This window comes from Aspergillus steynii (assembly GCF_002849105.1).
Source record: "Aspergillus steynii IBT 23096 chromosome Unknown P170scaffold_1, whole genome shotgun sequence".
NCBI classification, from domain to species: domain Eukaryota; kingdom Fungi; phylum Ascomycota; class Eurotiomycetes; order Eurotiales; family Aspergillaceae; genus Aspergillus; species Aspergillus steynii.
The window spans coordinates 4,679,860-4,698,758 of NW_020194398.1; the positions used below are offsets into that span (position 1 = coordinate 4,679,860).

The 18,899-nt window shown below is 53.2% G+C and overlaps 6 protein-coding genes across 6 annotated transcripts; 4 read left to right on the plus strand and 2 right to left on the minus strand.

Moving 5' to 3' along the window:
• Positions 1-30: 30 nt before the first annotated feature.
• On the minus strand, positions 31-946 carry P170DRAFT_461134 (mitochondrial 54S ribosomal protein mL41). The gene is made up of 2 exons (XM_024852003.1): positions 673-946; positions 31-604 (listed from the first exon to the last, which is right to left on the minus strand). The coding sequence occupies exons 1-2, from the start codon at positions 853-855 to the stop codon at positions 392-394; spliced, it is 396 nt and encodes a 131-aa protein (XP_024710517.1). The 5' UTR covers positions 856-946; the 3' UTR covers positions 31-391.
• An 82-nt stretch (positions 947-1,028) lies between these two features.
• Positions 1,029-4,348, plus strand: P170DRAFT_432749 (UTP14 family protein). The gene is made up of 2 exons (XM_024848331.1): positions 1,029-3,881; positions 3,966-4,348. The coding sequence occupies exons 1-2, from the start codon at positions 1,155-1,157 to the stop codon at positions 4,146-4,148; spliced, it is 2,910 nt and encodes a 969-aa protein (XP_024710518.1). The 5' UTR covers positions 1,029-1,154; the 3' UTR covers positions 4,149-4,348.
• A 1,979-nt stretch (positions 4,349-6,327) lies between these two features.
• On the plus strand, positions 6,328-9,019 carry P170DRAFT_35796 (glucan endo-1,3-beta-D-glucosidase). Its single transcript, XM_024844253.1, has 6 exons — positions 6,328-6,418; positions 6,476-6,588; positions 6,642-8,369; positions 8,428-8,489; positions 8,551-8,810; positions 8,874-9,019. The coding sequence occupies exons 2-6, from the start codon at positions 6,490-6,492 to the stop codon at positions 8,894-8,896; spliced, it is 2,172 nt and encodes a 723-aa protein (XP_024710519.1). The 5' UTR covers positions 6,328-6,418; positions 6,476-6,489; the 3' UTR covers positions 8,897-9,019.
• Positions 8,717-9,530, minus strand: P170DRAFT_432750 (uncharacterized protein). Its single transcript, XM_024848332.1, has one exon. It carries the CDS (start codon positions 9,499-9,501, stop codon positions 9,142-9,144), a length of 360 nt encoding a protein of 119 aa, XP_024710520.1. The 5' UTR covers positions 9,502-9,530; the 3' UTR covers positions 8,717-9,141.
• A 1,716-nt stretch (positions 9,531-11,246) lies between these two features.
• On the plus strand, positions 11,247-12,677 carry P170DRAFT_347121 (calcium ion transporter Vcx1; the record flags this gene model as incomplete). The annotated part of the gene is made up of 3 exons (XM_024843607.1): positions 11,247-11,627; positions 11,697-12,538; positions 12,605-12,677. 3 exons carry the CDS (start codon positions 11,247-11,249, stop codon positions 12,675-12,677), a joined length of 1,296 nt encoding a protein of 431 aa, XP_024710521.1.
• A 674-nt stretch (positions 12,678-13,351) lies between these two features.
• On the plus strand, positions 13,352-18,619 carry P170DRAFT_470638 (putative plasma membrane phosphate transporter Pho87; the record flags this gene model as incomplete). The annotated part of the gene is made up of 8 exons (XM_024852778.1): positions 13,352-13,684; positions 13,752-14,090; positions 14,177-14,610; positions 15,197-15,739; positions 15,931-17,179; positions 17,236-17,580; positions 17,637-18,414; positions 18,474-18,619. 8 exons carry the CDS (start codon positions 13,352-13,354, stop codon positions 18,617-18,619), a joined length of 4,167 nt encoding a protein of 1,388 aa, XP_024710522.1.
• Between the last annotated feature and the right edge of the window lie 280 nt (positions 18,620-18,899).

Below are 18,899 nucleotides of genomic sequence, written 5' to 3' on the forward strand. Positions count from 1 at the left end.
ATGTTCTAGAAGATTAGTAGAGCATTGTCTCGCCGATCAATTTGCTATGTGCAAATCTCTAGTGTCCTATATCAAAAAAAAAAAAAAAAAAAGTTCCTGAGATGCTAGAACCAAAGAAGACGCCAGGACCCAATAACCACAGCGGAATTTCCGGTGATGTCCCATCTAGCCACCGTATCCGACAGAGGTGTACTATGCATATCATACAGCTAAATGTTGCGAGACGAGCTGCAGGAAGCCCAGACACGGCAACACCCTTGCAGGCTCCGAAGGACACCGGCGGAGCCAGGAGTGCCCGGTCGAAGGCGCAGAGAGAAAGTTCATGGCATACTTCCAAAGTCTCGCAATCATTTCCTCCCTCCTCAAATCCTCTAATCAAACCGCAAGTTGTTTATTGCCGGGTGGAGGACGTTTCGCTTGTCAAGGGTTCTTGTTCGAGTCGCTCCTGCTCAAGAACTTCCGGTCCGTTGTCGGATGCCCACATGTCCAAGTATTCCTTGCCATCGAAGGGTCTCTGCGCCGCAACTATCGAGCCATTCCGCTCCAGGTCTTTGGTGTATTTGCCCTTGGTCGGGGCCATGCGTTTCGTCACGAACGGGGTAAGCTGTCCAATCCACGTCAGTTTCCATCCTGGTGCGTTTCGGAGTCCCGACAGGTTGACCAGCAGCGTACCTTGAACTGATCCAGATTCTCCGGGACCGCATAGGTGCGGACTTTCTTCCAGTCGATCACGTAGGTGCCGTTCTTCGCGAAGTAACCCATGGAGCCGGTCCGGTTTCCCTTGTAATAACCGCCATTGACCTGTTTAGTGGTCAGGCGCAAACGCGCCATCATAGGTTGCGAAGGCTTGAACATTGTGACGGGGGAATTGAAGGACGCACTGGGCGGCGTTGCGGCGGACTGGACTTGGGATGAGTTCGGAGGTCGGAAGAAAGAAGTGAAAAAGGCGGGCGGCGCTAGCGAAGCTCCGCGCCGCCAAGAACTTTTTTTTCTGCCCGTAGAAAAATCATCTTCACCTCCGGCCCTTTATTTTATTCGATTTTTTGGAACGTCACGGAGTGTGTCGGTTGGCGCTGTTGGATCATACGATCGCGCTCGATCATCTGAGATTCACTCGCCTCTTATACTTTATTTGATTGCGAACGCCCGCAACCATGCCTCGCAGGCAGACCCAGTTGCGCGGCCCTAAGGACAGGGACCAGTCCTCGAAAAAGCAGCAGCCCAAGAAACAGAGCCGCAAGGGCTTGGATGCCTTTGCTATCGCCGAGAGTGAACTCCCCTACAAACCGAAAATCCGTCGCAACCGATTGGGTGAAAACGATGACCTGGTTAAGCGCAAGCGACACCCCGGCCATGATGAGGACGACGACTTCGACGACTCCGACGGCCCCGACAACAAGCGCCGTCGCACTCGCAACGAAGGCGCCGACTATGACGAGAATGCTGGCAGCGACGGTGAAGGAAACCGTTGGAGGATAGGAGAGGTTGATAGCGACGACGACAGCGATTTGGACAGTGACGAAGCCATGGGTTCTAGCGACGAGGAACGATTCGAAGGGTTTACTTTCCGCGGGAGCTCGAAGAATAAATCCCAACCAAAAAAGAAAACCGCGGAGACCAAGAAGCGCGGCCGCAAAGTTACGTTGTCCGAGGATACAGAAGAGTCAGAAGAAGAGGAGGACGAGGAAGACGACGATGACCTCGGAGAAGACGCCATCGACCTGACTACCGCATGGGATATGAATGAGGCCGCAGAGAAAGAAGAAGCGGCGGCGGCAGCCAAGGCACAGAAGGCCGCTGCAGGGGAAGACTCGGATGAAGCCGACTCTGAAAGTGAGGACAGCGACGACTCCAATGAAGAGAGTGAACTGTCCATGTCCGATGACGAAATGAACGGCAATGATGAACATGGACTTTCGAAGCTACAGAATTTTGTGAACTCGATGGATCCCGAGTCTACCAACAAGTCGACCAAAAAGGCCAGGGGCGGACAAGAACATGCCAATCCGACCGAGTTCGGATTGACGTCTACCAAGAAACTCACCGTTGCCGACCTTCTGCCATCGATTACGGATTCGCGCCTGAAGAACTCGCTGAAGCATGTGGACTCTACCGCCTCGTCTCAAAAGCCGTCCTCCGGCATCCCGGGGAAATTGGATGCCCCTCTTCCCAAACGCCAACAGGACCGACTGGACCGTGAAGCGGCATACGAAAAAAGCAAAGAAACCTTGGATCGCTGGCTAGACACGGTCAAGGCAAACCGACGAGCGGAGCATCTGATGTTTCCTCTTCCCGACCCCGATGCACAGCAGGTCCACCGCATAGCCCCTGCTCAACCTCGTAACGATCTCGAAAACACGATCCAAAACATTCTCGTGGAGAGTGGTCTAGCCGAGAACAGTGGCAAAACCGGCGAAGAACAAGTGCAAGAATTTGAAGAGCTGCAAGCACGGAAATTGCCCATTGAGGAAATCCGAGCTCGCCGGGCGGAGCTGCGTAAGCGACGTGATCTGCTGTTCCGAGAAGAAGTGCGGGCAAAGCGTATCAAGAAAATCAAAAGCAAATCGTACCGCCGCGTGCACCGGAAGGAGCGTGAGAAGCTCGAGCAGCAGGAACGGCAGGCTCTTCTTGAAGCCGGAGTTGACATGGACGAGCAAGATCAGGAGGCGAACGACCGCCGGAGAGCCGAGGCTAGAATGGGCTCGAAGCACAAGGAGAGCAAATGGGCCAAGAGTCTCAAGCAGACCGGACGGACGGCGTGGGATGAGGACGCCCGGCTTGGTGCCGCCGACCTCGCCCAGAAAGAGGAAGAGTTGCGGAAGAGAATTGAAGGCAAGAGTGTTTCTCACGGTAATGAGGACTACCTCGGGTCATCGAGCTCAGAGTCTGAGGATGACGACGATCCCTGGGACGAGGAGGCCGGCGCTGAGAAAGAGAAGCGCAAGATCCACCAGAAACTCAAAGACTTGGAGGGTGACGAAGGTGCTGAGCTCGAAGCCAAGGGCCCTCATGCCAACCTGTTCTCTATGAAGTTCATGCAGAATGCCGAAGCTACACGCAAAGCTCAGAACGACGCTGAAGTTCGGAAACTGAACCGGGAGCTCCATGGAGAAGAGTCCCAGTCCGAGGCTGAATCTGAAGTTGGTCGGCGTAAATTTGGCCAGTCAGCAACCGACAAGTCGGCCAAGGCAAACAAACCCAAACCTCTTCCTCGCAACGAGTTTGAAGAGGCACCCGGTTCCGATGACGAAGAGGGCCCGACACGAGGAGCTGACGAGGGGGCCAATGCTGTTCTGGATCGTCCTGACAAGAAGCAGCCGGCTCGTTCCAACAACAAGCCCCGTGGTCGTCCCACAGGCGGCCTCTCGGAGCAAAAAGAGGAAGACTCTGCGGAGGAAAACCCGTGGCTGGTCCAGACGAATCGAAACAACCGTCGCACAACGACGAATGACTCGCAGCAAACCGTGGACATTTCGGTAAATGATGCCCAACCCAAGACCGCCGGATCCAAGAGTGCCTCCAAGAACCAACCAAAGGCGGTCGCTGCCCTGAAGAACCAACAGTTGGACGGGGACAACGACAGCGACGAGGACAGTGTCCCCGTGCTCCTCAAGAACCACGACCTCGTGAAGCGAGCATTCGCCGGGGATGAGGTTGTACAAGAATTCGAGGACGAGAAGATGGACACGATTAAAGACGAAGGCGACCAGGTGATTGACAACACCATGCCCGGCTGGGGCAGCTGGGCGGGTGATGGCATTAGCAAGAAACAGCAAAAGCGCCAAAAGCGTTCGTTGACCACTGTCGAGGGCGTGAAGCCTGAAAACCGAAAGGACGCCAAGTTGTCCCGTGTTATCATCAACGAGAAGCGAGTCCAGAAGGTAAGAAAGATCCCAGTTCCACACATTCCTCCCCCCGGCGTACCTGATCATCCGATGCTAACATGGTTGTCTTCCCATCTCCAGAACAAGAAGTACATGGCAACTCAACTCCCTCACCAATTCGAGACTCGACAGCAGTATGAGCGATCACTCCGTATCCCCATCGGTCCCGAGTGGTCCACCAAGGAGACTTTCCAAGGCGCAACCAAGCCTCGCGTGATGATCAAGCAGGGCGTCATCAAGCCGATGGAGAAGCCCACGATCTGATTCCCCACGGCCTGTTGACTGCGACGGAAACATTGGCATTTGCGATTGGCAAGAACGGATGTCAAGCGATACCACTGCATGTCGATCTTTTGCTGCTTTTTCTTTTCTTTGTCTCGGGGGCGATGTCCCATCATGTTTATAGATTCGGATCGTGTGACGGTCTTCGGTTGATATGATACCAACAAAAAAGGTTATTATGATGCTTAATTAGAGATGGATCTTCGAGTCGTGACCAGCCCGTAGAAGCGAAATGATCGGGTCACTGGGTGCCTGACTGCCTGGGGGGTCGGGGTCTGTCAGCCGCCACGGAACTTCCTCCGTCTTCCCTCTTCATCCTCCTCAGCCTTCCATCCCCCGGCCACATGGTCATCTCCGGATCTTCATTCCCGGTCGGTGGCGTCGACTCGGCTGTCCGCATGTCGCGGTACGATAGCGGGTGATGGAATGCCAACCCTAGGTGCCTTGAGCCGACGAGTCGACCTTCTCTTCCATAGGTACAGTTCCCTCGAGAGTGAGAAGCTCGTCAACAGGGCGTCGTGGTTCTAAACCCAATTCTCGCAGATCATCTGGGAATCGAGATCTATATGAAGTGGGAAGCGAATCTCACGTGTGTTCTTGATGGACACCAAGCGGGTTGATTATTTAGTTGCCTGCGTTGCTCCACATCCTCCGCGACGGACCACCTCGACTTCTTCGGACATCCGCATCTTTGAGCGATCGACATCTTTCTGCAACCCCGCCGTATCATCTGTGCCAGATACAAGCATTGTCCATCAGGCGATCTGACCCAGCGAGTCACTCGGTAAGTCATCGACGCGGCTACAGGATGCATATGCCCGGGTGGTGGGGGACCGATTGGCGGGCGAACTAACCACCGCCGCGGTGGCTTGAGTTCAGGAACATTCCGAGCCACCGTCCACCCTGCATTGTTTTACCCTTTCGGGTACCCACCACGACTGTTTGTTATGTTGTAGGACCTTGCTTAGATACTGACGCCCGGTTAGATCGACATTTTTCCCTGTATTACCTCCTGGCCAGCCCGCTGCAGGCATCGGTGTCATCTGGTATTCGGACGCGCAGTAGTGGAATTATTGCTCCACGCTGGGCCGAATTCTTGCCAGTCGCGACTGGAATCTCTCTATACTTGGTACTGGTGAGTCGGTTTAATTTTATAAAAAAGCGCGACTACATACTCCGTCTCCGCGATGTCGCTTTCTATTTTTTCTTCCCCATTCCACCTTGTGCGTCCTTCGGCTTGCTCCTGTGCGCGCGGAAACTGGACTATATGCAGGGTGTGGACATCTCTTAGATTTACCCTGCACAAGTCTCAGTGTTGTGTGCTTGTTCCTTTCTATTATACCCTTGTCTACAGAAGTATTCATCCTCTCATTCTATATTCTGCCATTTTATTTCATTCTTTTGGAAGTATATCAAGCTTCTGTCCATTCATTGTCACCATCAACCACCGCTTAATTCTATTTTCATTATTATCGATTGGATTCGCTATCGATCCGCCACTTGAACATGGAAATTAAACCCACATGGCGTTCTGCCCTTATACTAACATGGCTACTTGCTGCAGAACAAGTGAGATCGGCTCCCACGGCTGCGAAGGCGGCGCCTACTCCACTCAAGACTCAGTACCCTCCAGCTGAAGCCAGAGTAGCTGCTGCTCCCCAAACACAAGGTGTAAGAACTCTGCCCACCTTATCTTGCAATGGAGCTTATTAAGGCTGTGTAGTTCTACCCAACGAGCCTTGAACGGGAAGGCCACGTGCTGCGAAAGCCGACCAAGAGTCCTCTGAAGGGAGATCTTGGATTGGATAACCTGCTAGACGTTCTGGAACACCCAGACTCGCTACTTGGCTGGCTTCTCCCCGGGACGGAAAGTACACCAGAGCCCGAAGGACCTGTCAACATCCCAGAGACGACACCTGCCGCTCTGACATCTTCCAAAGACACTCCGCCGCCCACGCCTTCGGCGATTCCAACATCAGCAATTCCGACAACGCCTGCGTCAACTCCGGAACCGACTAGTAGTTCGGAACAGGTCCCGACGAGTGAACCTTCCATCTCAATTGCAAAGCCAGAATCCAGTTCGAGTAGCCATTCATCTGCTCCAAGCCCAACTCCGACGAGTCCATCAAGCTCAATCTCAAGTCAGAGCCATCCAACTAAATCGGAACAGTCTTCGGTCCCGGAAACATCTACTCCCGTGGCGTCCTCACCAACCCCATCGTCCACACCAAAGTCATCTCCATCTGTCGAAGGTAAATCTTTTCTGAACATCCACAAGTTGTGATGAGTCTAACAGATGTTGATCCCAGGTCCCGCTACCCCCATGGCTGCCAATCAGGATGTATTTATTCCATTGGCCACTGGCCCTGTTCCCAACACGATCAAGACTAGAAATGACCATCCCGTCCCCAAAAATGGAATTGTACGCTCCCTAGCCTGAAAGCCCATTCTCTGGCCCGATCCTAACCTCATTAGGTAAACACGACGGTCCCTATTGAGACGAATAAATTCTACAGTGGGCTATTTTTGGGCACTCAAAGCAACACCACTTTCACCCATCCATATGGACTGGCCTGGTCGAAAGGAACTGGCAACCTGCAAAGCTATGGCATGGCTGTTTCTCACGTGGAAAGTAACGTGATGGCATTGGGACCGACAAATGCGCACATTCCCGGAAACCCAGTTTCGTATTATGTGAACCCGATTGGAATCCAGTCGATCATTTTATCAGCAGCCGAGTTGACTGCCTCGACGGTACTAACAACGGAGAACCCATTACCATTCTCAGCCAACGCGGTCTTGCGCCCACAGAGTGGCTCAGCTCAGAGCATCTCTTTTCCCGTGGTGCAGGGTATGGGGTTCGTGACCGGCATTTACTCGGGTCTCCAACCAGCAGTCCAGAGTAGCGTTCATTTCGACAAGGTTGTGTCTGCTGGATCACCGAGATCCGGCATTTATAAATATACTGCTACCTTGGCCGACCAAACAACATGGCTTATTTACGTCACTCCGCAGGACGGCAAAGACCCCGATTTCCGTTTGGAGTCAAGTACCACCCTGCGAGGACCAGCTGGATGGTCGGGTACGATCCAAGTGGCCAAGAATCCGGCGGGCACGTCCGGGGAAAAGTTCTTTGACAACTCGTCCGGTGTCTACGCCTTGGAGGGTGCAGTCTCCGGTGCCGTTTCCGACAGCACCGGTACCTATAACCTCGCGTGGGCTAAGGCCGGCAAGGACGCGCAGAGCACTCCCCTGTTGATGTTTGCCTTGCCGCATCACATCGAATCGTTTGACAGTAGCACCAAAGGCCGGGTGACGAACATTACTATTCGTACGACGACAAAGGGCCAAGCGACAGCAGTGATCGGGGAGATCTGGACCATGACCGAACCCGACCTCCCCATTGGCATGGGATTTGCCCCTTGGTCTGTGTCCCAGGGTAGTGTTGACAAGATCTCTGCTGCTGCCCAGAAAGTCATCTTGGATGCCGCACCTACTGAACTTAATCAAGACGTTGGCAAAGAAAGCGACTTGAACAGTATGTACTTCAGCGGAAAAGCGCTGAGCAAGTTCGCTACCCTTGTATATACCGTGAACAAGTTGGGTGGCAACCCCCAGCTTGCGGAATCCGCCTTCAAGGCACTCAAGGATGCCTTTGCCCGGTTTGCCAACAACAAACAGCAGTATCCTCTTGTCTACGACAACGTCTGGAAAGGTGTGGCCTCCTCGGCAAGCTACGATGGAGGCGATCCCGGCGCGGATTTCGGAAACACGTTGTACAACGATCACCATTTCCATTACGGTTACTTCATCCACGCCGCCGCTATAATCGGGACGCTTGATCCAGCTTGGCTACCTGCGAACAAGGAATGGGTGAACATGCTAGTCCGGGACTCTGGGAACGCCGCGGCAAATGACCCTTATTTCCCATTCTCGCGTGGGTTTGACTGGTTCCACGGGCACTCGTGGGCCAAAGGGTTGTTCGAGTCCTTCGACGGCAAGGACGAGGAATCGTCGTCGGAAGACACCATGTATGCCTATGCTCTGAAGGTTTGGGGTAAGACCATCGGGGACGCGAGCATGGAGGCAAGAGGAAACCTGATGCTTGGAATTCTTCGCCGAACGCTCCACAACTATTTCCTCCTGGAGAGCGACAACAAGAACCACCCCGAGAGCTTCATTGCAAACAAGGTCACAGGAATCGTAAGTCATGGAATCCCGTGTTGTCTAATCAAGAAGCGCAAACTGACACATCCGAAAGTTGTTCGAGAACAAGGTGGACCACATCACCTACTTTGGCGCCAATCTTGAATTCATTCAAGGGTATGAATCCTTTGACGCCTGTTCCCTGCCCATGGTTGGATGACTGACGGATGAATGCTAGGATCCACATGCTTCCTCTTTTGCCATCGTCCGCCTTTGTGCGGCGTCCAAAGTTCGTGCAGGAGGAGTGGAACGCGATGTTCGCCAGCAATGCCAGTACTCCGGCGGAGAAGGTGCAGGCGGGATGGAAGGGAGTTCTGTACGCCAACCTCGCCCTGATTGATGCGGCGGCGTCTTGGAAGTTCTTTGCCGACCCCAACTTCGATTACGGCGCGATTGACGGGGGAGCGACTCGAACATGGTATTTGGCTTTCGCTGCAGGTACGTTCTACCCTTCCCCTGGCTCCTGTGATGGATTGATGGATCGTACTAACGATGGGCCAGGACTCGGCGGTGGCCCGGCATGAACGGAGATCTTTTTCCGATTCGTTATAGAGTGGGGGGAATGTTTTGTCTGTTTATCTGATTGCGTTCTGTTTGGAATGCATGACTACTAGAGATGCGGATGATCTCGTCGAGTGCTAGCCACTCGAGTCGGGTATTTGTGGATTGAATTTGTTGATATATGTTTATACCTCTTGAACCGCTTGACGAGGACTTTGCTGTAACGGTCCCTCTGGTAGCCAGTCCCTTGGAAGTCACTCAGTAATAACTACTCCGTAATACTCTGTCGTAGATTGGGCATGGCATCGTCCGTCTGTGGGCCGATGCCGCACGTGTCGATCGCCAGAGGACGTGAGGCTGGTGCATAGTCAGGAGTGGAGAGATCGATCGCAGCACTGACATGGTCAGTCGGCATGGGCAGCGGATGCGCCACAACACCAACCCGGGAAGTTGGGAACATCGCGGGTTGCACAGCCTGGGAAGAACCGTTGGTCTGGTTGGTCTGATTTGAATTTGCTGTGAAATTGGAATTCGTGCGGATCCAGTCAGCATTTCTGCAAAATGTCTCACGCAGGCAGGTGGAGACGGCATTGTGGCAGTGCCAAACCTTGGCGGGGGACTTCGTCATCTGCGATCTCGGGTTGACTTTGACGCCGGTGGTACGGAACACGAGGAATGGGGGTTACCTGGTAATAGGTAAGACAACCTCCCTACCTTATCTATTTACCCAGTGATTATCCTGCTCTCGAAGGAACGAGAGAAAGGTCCATAACGGTAGGGATGCCAGCGTATCGGAGTATGTAAGAGAAACGCCTGGTGGAGCATGACTCTCTCAGTCGGGAATGGCCTGAGGTGCAAGGTTTGGAGATTGCCTGATCGGGCAAGGGCTATTCCCGATACGGCCAGCCACTAGGCCCAAGGGGGCAACCGAGCTGTTTGCGCCCGCCCCACCAGTCCGGACAGCGTCAGCCACTCACAAGTCGACTTCGCGTCGTGCGACCTTCAAAAAAAAGACTCCCGTCGTCATTTCATCCGTCCAGATCTTTGGCTTCAATGCGTGGCACGCCTTGACTTGCTTTGCTGCACCGCCGTTGGGCATCCCTTTTCTTTCATCGCAGGACCAGACAGTGACAGCTGTGGCCACTGCAACCATCGTGGTCAACCGTCAACGTCACCATTCGACCAAACTAAATAAACGCAACCACCCCCCCGTCTCCTGCCCAGACCGGGTCCAAATCTTAGCCTGGACCAGGGATTCTTTTTCTTTTTTGCTTGACTTTTCTCATCCCTGAACGTTGGTGATTAAATCTGAGGCTGTGCTCTCGGCGCTTTCCAGTTTCCACCCCCCAAAAGTCGGAGTCCAGAATCCAATTCTTTCGGAAATCACCATAATCATGTATACTCCACTGACTGCGGCCCCCTAGTCCTGTCCGGTTCTCGACTAACCGCTCTGTAACAGAAGGATCCCTGGAATGAGCGGAATCTTGTCCAATTCCGACTCTAGCCACGATTGATCACCGTAGCCCGTGAGCCACCCTCCATCTTCATCTGTGGATGCCATTTCTCGTCCACGGATTCGTGGCTTGTGCTCCTTCTTCCCCTCCTCTTTCGCGCTGGCTAACCTTTTCCGGGCCCCAGAATAACGCATGGTCATCAAAACCACTTTACTCGACAAGCCACACAGCACCACCTCCTCCACTCCCAACTAGTTCGCCAATTGATCCTTCCTGGTCCCGTCTCAGAGTCCAAAGACCCGTTGATCTTGAGTTATATATCGGCGGCGTCATTGATTTGCGCGATTGTGCTGAGTGTGGTTCCCCATTGTCACACCTACGCCACCGTCTTTCCCGATGTGTACGTGCTAGATCGTCCTGCTCCAATTCCGTCACCATCACATCCTTCTTCTCTCGTCTTTCCCTCTTCCCTTCCTAATCCCCTCTTTTGATTTTTTTTTTTTTTTCCATACCAACGCCGTTTTTCCAAGCCTCCTGGGGTCCCGTTGGTTGGTCTCACTCCTTCCTCTCCTTAACTTTTTACCTGTTCCTCGATCTTGTGCTGGTTCCCACAATAAACCCTCTTGCCCACTCACTCTCTTTGGTTAACCTACTGCGTTGGGGTTGATCTTTTCTTCTTCTTCTTTATCGTTATTATTTCTGTCTTTTCTGTTAAATCTTGTTCCTATTCTTTTTTGCACTCCTTGAATTTTTTATTTATTATTTTTTTTAAGCCGGCAGTACAGCTCCTTGCAACTATCCTTTAATTGCACTGAGCAACTGCACGAACAGAAGCTAATTATTCCCGCGCTCATTGCATACAGCGTCGAAAAATTTGCGTTCGACCTTCCGAAGTTATAGCTGGGGCTCTAGACGGACAATGACGGGCCTCTCAGGAAACGGCTCGCCCGAGCCCAATGAAAGAGATGCTTTGATTAGCGATATCAATCGAGCTAACTCAGGACTTCGTCCCCGACACAAACATAACCGCCATTGGAGTTACTGGCCTGCGCAGGCAGTTCGCTTGACTTGGTCGACCCTCGTCCGAGACTATGTCAATCTGCTCCTCGTTTTCGTTCCGCTGGGTATCATTGCTGGCGCTCTTCATTGGGACAGTACCGTAATCTTCACCCTCAACTTTCTGGCAATTATCCCGCTAGCATCCCTGCTGAGCTTTGCGACCGAAGAATTGGCCGCTACTATGGGTCAGGCCTTGGGCGGCTTGATGAATGCCACCTTCGGCAACGCGGTGGAGCTAATTGTATGTACTCCCACTCCCTTCTGTGTCCCCTCGTAGGCCGTGAAGCTGATCGTTTTTGTCAATCTCCAGGTCAGTATCATTGCCCTCAAGGATGAACAGATCCGTGTCGTCCAGGCCAGTATGCTTGGCAGTATCTTATCCAACATTCTCCTGGTACTCGGCTGCTGCTTTTTTGTTGGCGGTCTTCGGTACTCCGAGCAAACATTCAACAGCACGGTTGCGTCGACCATGTCCTCTCTAATGACCGTTGCATCTGCTTCCCTTATTATCCCCGCAACACTTTACGCCTCCCTTTCGTCCTCTTCCGACTCCAAGGATACCCAAAAGAACATCCTCATCCTCTCCCACGGGACAGCCATCATCCTTCTGATCCTCTACGTCATGTACCTTTACTTTCAACTCAAGACCCACGCGCAACTCTTCGAGGAGGCTAGTGTTAATGACGAAGAGAATCCAGGCCAGAACGCAGACGAGGCTGAAGAAGAGCACCTTCTCAGTCCGTGGGCTGCTACAGTCGCCTTGGTCATTGTGACAATCTTAGTGGCCATCTGCGCGGACTACCTTGTCGGTAGCATCGATAGCATCGTGGAGAAGACGGGCATGAGCCGAACCTTCATTGGTCTGATCCTTATTCCCATCGTCGGAAACGCAGCGGAGCATGTCACGGCGGTGGTCGTGGCCTGGAAGGGCAAGATGGATCTTGCCATTGGGGTTGCCGTTGGAAGCAGTCTGCAGATTGCTCTTTTCGTGACTCCGTTCCTTGTTATTCTGGGCTGGATCATGGACATCGACATGACCCTTCACTTTCATATTTTCGAGACCGTTGCCTTCTTCATCTCCGGCCTGGTCGTGACCTTCCTGATCCAGGACGGAAAATCCAACTACCTGGAGGGTGGACTATGTTTGGGAATGTATGTCATGGCATTTTTCGTTCCCCCCCGGTTCTGCTGATTCCAACTAACCTTGTCATTCTTTAGGTACGTCATTCTGGCGCTTGCCTTTTACGTCTACCCGGACAATGTGAACGAAGACGCTCTCTTCAACCCTTGAGCGCCCTGCCGTGTGTTCTACATGAACTGCAACAGGTCTTTCCTTAATTCCCACATATCGTGGTTTATTAAAAATCTCTTATCTCTTCTGTTTTCTGTTTCTGTCGCTTCTTGGTGTCGTCGTCCCTCTTTATGACGGCAGGTTGCCAACCAGAGAGGCGCCTTTTTTTTCTCCCTTAATCTCACATCTTGTGATGTGTCTGCAGTTATTTGAGGCTTTGTACTGCGGGTCAGTCCATTCGAACTACTTGTACAGAATCTTCATTTAGTCTTGAGACTCAAGTGGCTTGTAAGTTAGTTATTGGCCGGCGTTCTCTCTTCCGCTCTCTCTCTCTCTCTCTCTCTCTCTCTCTCTCTCTATTTTTTCTGGTTTGCTATCTGTAGGGCGGGGAATGGAAAATTATGAGAATGTCAAATTGGGTTGGATTTCGTGAATGTGTTTTACTAGGGCTAGACAATATGACGGAAATCTAAGATCAGCCACCATCGTTGATGTCCATCGCATGTCGCTCCCGCAATGATCTCATGGGGTGGCCGACACCGGGTTCTTGGCACGGTGACTAAGCAGGAAAACCCAATTATCCAAGGAAGTGCTGCGGAACCCTTCGTCGATATCATCCACCCTCTTCCAACCTCGACCTGGTGTTTTTTTGCCTTGGAGGGGTGCCATTTGAAATGCCGCCTCGTCTCAACCTTTTCACCGTGAGGGCACCTGTCCCCGTCCTCCGTCAACCCACGACGCAGTCTGTGAATCACCCTTCCCGACGCAGTATCGTCTCTGCTCTCAACGTTCACAAGCCCGGCCTCTCGTCTGCAGGCACGGCACAAAGGAGATGGAACTCCTCCGGCTCCGACAACAAGGATGATGCCGATAGGCTCAAGGGCCCGACCGAGGATCCTCTGCCCCATGTCAGTCAGGAGGCCGCGGAGGTGACCAAGATCATGGATAAGAAGTGTGACGGCACGGCCGCCAGCCCGGAATTGGAGCAGGGAACTCCGGTCTCAGAGGTGGGTGACTTCAAGCATCGTGTAACGTTGGTTTATCGTCCGGATATCTCTGATGACCCCGAGATAGATCCTTCAGCGCGACAAGGAGGCGCAGAAACACGCCCCCAAGGTCATGCAGGATCAAATGAAGCGACCATCTGGCTCGCGGTCCTTCTCGACGTTCGCTCGCCGCCAGCAGTCCGAGCTCCAAGGCCAAGCTCTGGACGCCCATGACCCGACGGCTGCCGTCGTGGCCAACATGATTTCCCAGGTTAACGCGCAGGCGGAGGAACTGCATACCGGGCTCAAGTTTAAGGCTCCCGGCCCCCTCCCGAAGACGGAGCATTATCGCAAGAGATACGACTCTGTGATCGATCAATTCACGAAGTTGATCATGCAGGATGGCAAACTAAGCAAGGCTCAGAGGGTAAGCGGATTGAGAACCCCCGCAACCCCCAACCCCCCTCAATGTTGTTTGGACCATTGCTAAGGGCACAATTCTCTGTTGCACAGAACATGGAGTTCATCCTCGATCATCTGCGCACCGCATCCCCGCCGCAAGTGCATCCCCGGCGCCCTCTCCTCCCGGGTCCCCCGGGCCCGCAACTCCCCTTGAACCCTGTCCTTTACCTCACTACGATTGTGGACTCTGTCGCTCCTCTCGTCAAGCTCAAGTCCCAGAAGGGTATTGCCGGTGGAGGTGCTTCGGTGAACGTGCCCGTTCCCCTCCGTGTACGACAACGGCGAAGGACCGCGATCAAATGGATCGTCGATGCTTCTGACAAGCGACGGGACACCCACTTCGCCCAGCGAGTCGCCAACGAGCTGGTTGCCGTTGCCGAGGGCCGTGGTGGCGCATGGGACAAGAAAGAGCACACCAACAAGCTTGCCCTTGCCGGTCGGATGAACGTCAACCTCACCCCTCGCAAGTCGAAGGGAGGAGGAAGGTAATGGTGGGATTCAATTGGGAATACGTTGGAGTCTTGCGTTTGTTTTGTATGCTATAACCCAGCCTCGTGCAACCTGTGTATAATGAAAATCGAGGGATTGGTCAGTGTCAGGTAGCGCCCTTGCGCCTGAAGGATGAGAAGCGTCATCCGGACAAAGAGAAAAAGACATACTACCGCCCTATCTACTTTCCATCCACCTACTTTATACTAGAGCTTTATATTAGAGACCCCCGGGAGGCAGGAGACGAGCCTGAAATGGCGGGCGCCGAGAGTGGCTGACTAACGGCGGCCCGAAAGGGGAGGACCCTGGCAGGTGACCCGGCCAATCCCGAGCGGCGCATTCTCTCTCATGACCGTTGCTTCTTGTCCTCCCCGGAGAAGATCAATTCCAAGGTCTGGAGGTCATGAGTGAGTCCAGATGATTTCCTGTCATCTATAATGTTTGAAACCTAATTGCCTGCTTTTACTCGCCCGCCCCCCCCCACATCCCCTCCTCCTTTCTCCGATGTACCACCCATCATTCGCTACGCTCCGCTTCCTGCTGCGTACTATCTAGAGTCCAAGTCAGCTAGTGTCGGCGGAGACTCGATCTCTCACCGGCTTCGCGCTGCCTTGAAAAGGGCCACCTTATCTTCCTGCCCGTCCTCCTTGCTTTCCTCGGTTCTTCGCCGTCGCACACCGTGTCGTCGAATGCTGCGGGACGAAACGTGGCACGCATCGCTTCTGCGACGGGTGCCTCTTCTCACGACCTCGACTTGACCCCCCCTCTCCATTCCCCTGACCAAGGCATCGAACTTGCCGAATATCCTCTGCTTTCCGATTTAGACGCTGGCTCTCGTCAGTCGCATATCCACTTTCCCGATCATCAGGCCCGCGATCGCGATCCGGCGCCGATACCTGAGACTAAAGAGCGTGTGGGCGAAGGAAGAGGCGGTGACCCGCATAGACATCACCTATACTCGGGACCGCTCAGGCTTAAATACTGGGTCGAGGCTCTTCACAATCGCTCGCAGTATTTGGCACACCGCGGACTCGACGCCAAGATGAAGTTTTCGCACAGCATTCAGTTCAATGCGGTTCCGGAGTGGAGCTCCTATTATATTGCATATAGCAACCTCAAGAAAGTGTAAGTGTTTTCTTGTTCCTTTAAATACCGTCGGATGTTGCCTGCCTGTTTAAATTCTCCGCGCTCCCGGTGTTACTCGACAATGATGTGCAAGTGCGACGGTCGGTGCGCTCGGAACCGCATCGTTACTTCGTGCATCGGTGGCTTGTATGAGATGAACGGCTCGCTAACAAAGTGTAACTGGGCTCTAGAATATATTCCCTGGAACAGCAGGCGCATCAGGCTACTGGAGCGACTCATCCCGACGTTGAATCTGCACCCTTGCTCGACAGTACCCCCAATCCTGACGCGATTTTCCGGCGAGCTTTGGATGTTGAATTGGAGAAGATATGCACCTTCTACGCAGATAAAGAAGTAGAAATACTCAACGAGGTGGAAGGCGTTGTTCGGGATGCCGAGGAATACGTTTCGGAGACAGACGGCGTGAGCTTGGACCCGATGAGCGAGAATATGACCAAGACGCGGACCATGAGCTCCGGGTCCAGACCGCGTGCGGACAGTGCGTTCCGGGAATATTCACTGAGCAATGAGCGGCGACGCAGTGCCATTAGCGAGTCGATGGCTGAAGACGACGAGGATGATGCAGATAGCGACGACGAACATCCGCTGTCGCATCGAGAAAGACCGATGTCGCACGGCGCTACCTCAACTAACCTCGGTGATAGCCGCGCCGACATGAGGCATTCATCCTTCTTGCGAGATGCGAGGGACCTGGAGTACGACGGCCACCCCAACACCCGTCCAGGTGCGCAGGTCGAGAATTTCAGGGACCCCCGAGTTCTTGACCTCTACAATTCAGGCCTCTCTTTGAAAAAGCAGATCGTTGACGCTTACGTGTCACTCTGTGGACTCAAGTCATACATCCAACTAAATAAAACCGGGTTCTCCAAAGCCCTGAAAAAGTATGACAAGATCCTTGATCGCAACCTCCGACGAGATTACATGAACTCCACCGTCTCCCTGGCATACCCCTTTACGGACTCTACCATGAAGAAGGTGGAGGATGATATCTTCAAGATTGAGAGCGTTTATGCGGACGTGGTTACAGCCAAGAATTTACCGCTCGCCAAACGCGAGCTTCGATTGCACCTGAGGGAGCATGTGGTCTGGGAGAGAAACACAGTGTGGAGGGAAATGATCGGGATTGAAAGAAAGGCCCAGGCAGCGAATGTCGGTATTCGCAGGACCCTTCTGGGCGGCGCCGAAGACCCTGCAACGGCACGGCGACAGGGTGATGAGCAAGAAGCTCCAGCGAAGGAAATCAGAACCCCCCTAGGCGTCTTCCGTCCTCCGGAATGGCTGTGTAGCGTGAGCTTCGGAATGCTCATCTTCATCCTTGTTGTCTTCGTATCGCTGCTCTCTGTGCCGATAATGGACAAACCAGAGCAGCAGAACTGCTTGGCCATGCTTGTTTTTGTCAGTCTGCTGTGGGCTACAGAGGTATGGATTTCCCCCGTCTCGTATGTATCCTGTTTATTAACGGCGTTTTTGGCTAGGTCATTCCTCTTTTCGTCACCTCGCTCCTTGTTCCGTTCCTCGTGGTCTTGCTGCGCATAATGAAGTCAGAGAAGAAGCCTTACGAGCGATTAGGACCAAAGGAGGCTACGGGGGTTGCTTTTAGTTCGATGTGGACCCCGGTTATAATGCTCCTGCTCGGTGGCTTCACCATTGCCGCAGCTTTGTCAAAGCACGACATCGCTCGGCGGATGGCGATGTTTGTCTTGAGTAAAGCCGGATCCAATCCTCGGGTCGTGCTCCTTACAAACATGTTCGTGAGCATGTTCTTGAGTATGTGGATCAGTAATGTGGCATCACCCGTCCTGTGCTACTCGATCATTCAGGTAATACATGGTCTCGATTGTCTCTGCTATCCTGTGTGACTGACCCAGATAACTAGCCCCTTCTCCGCACTCTTCCGCCCGACTCGAACTTTGCCAAAGCCCTTGTTTTGGGGATTGCCCTCGCCGCCAATGTCGGCGGTGCTGCGTCACCGATTGCATCCCCCCAGAACATCATTGCGCTCCAGAACATGTATCCCAGCATCAGCTGGGGCACCTGGTTCTTTGTGTCACTTCCCGTCTGCATCATCTCCATCCTGCTGATCTGGCTCCTCCTGCTGGCCACCTTCCATCCCGGTCGTGACACCACCCTTGTCCCCATTCGGCCCGTAAAGGACAAATTCTCCGGCGTTCAGTGGTTTATTAGCATTGTCACATTGTCCACCATCGCCCTCTGGTGTGGCAGCCATCAACTCGAGCATGTCTTCGGCGACATGGGAGTGATCGCGATCATCCCCATGGTTCTTTTCTTCGGCACCGGCATCCTCAACAAGGAAGACTTCAATAATTTCCTGTGGACCATCATCATCTTGGCTGCCGGTGGGCTTTGCCTTGGAAAAGCCGTGACGTCCTCCGGGCTCCTGCACACTCTGGCCAATGCCATCCGCGATCGAGTCGATCACCTTAGTCTGTACGGCGTCCTGATCGTGTTTTCTAGCCTGATCCTGGTTGTGGCCACGTTCATCTCCCACACCGTAGCCGCCCTCATCATGCTCCCTCTGGTCCGACAAATCGGCGTCAGCATGGAAGACCCGCACCCCAATCTGCTGGTCATGGCTAGCGCCCTGATGTGTTCCGTGGCCATGGCCTTGCCGACCAGTGGATTCCCTAACATGAGTAAGTTCCTTTCCTATCTGGGTCCATTGTAAACCCGACTAACTTTCTGCTTTTCCCAGCGGCCATCATGACCGAAGTACCCCAAACCGGCCAGCGATACCTCCAGGTCAACCACTTCTTAACCCGAGGTATCCCGTCCAGTTTGATGGCGTTTGCAGTGATCGTGACCATCGGTTACGGGCTAATGTACGTCGCCGGACTATAAACCATGAACAAGTGGGTTCTTGCACCAGAGACCTCTCATGGAAGAGTACATGCATTCTGGCTTTCAATCAGTCATCTTGCTCTTTCTACTTTATCACGGTGATACGACCACACGCTGTCCTGTGCTTTCTTACTTCCGTTGCTCTTTTTTTACCTTTTGGTTTTCGAGTATTCAGCGACTGTGCTTCTCACGTCTTGGATATATTTTACTTTTGTCAATTCGCTGTTGATCTGGTTCGATTGGAGTGCCCGGTATATTGCTTTGTCCTGTTGTTCCTGTT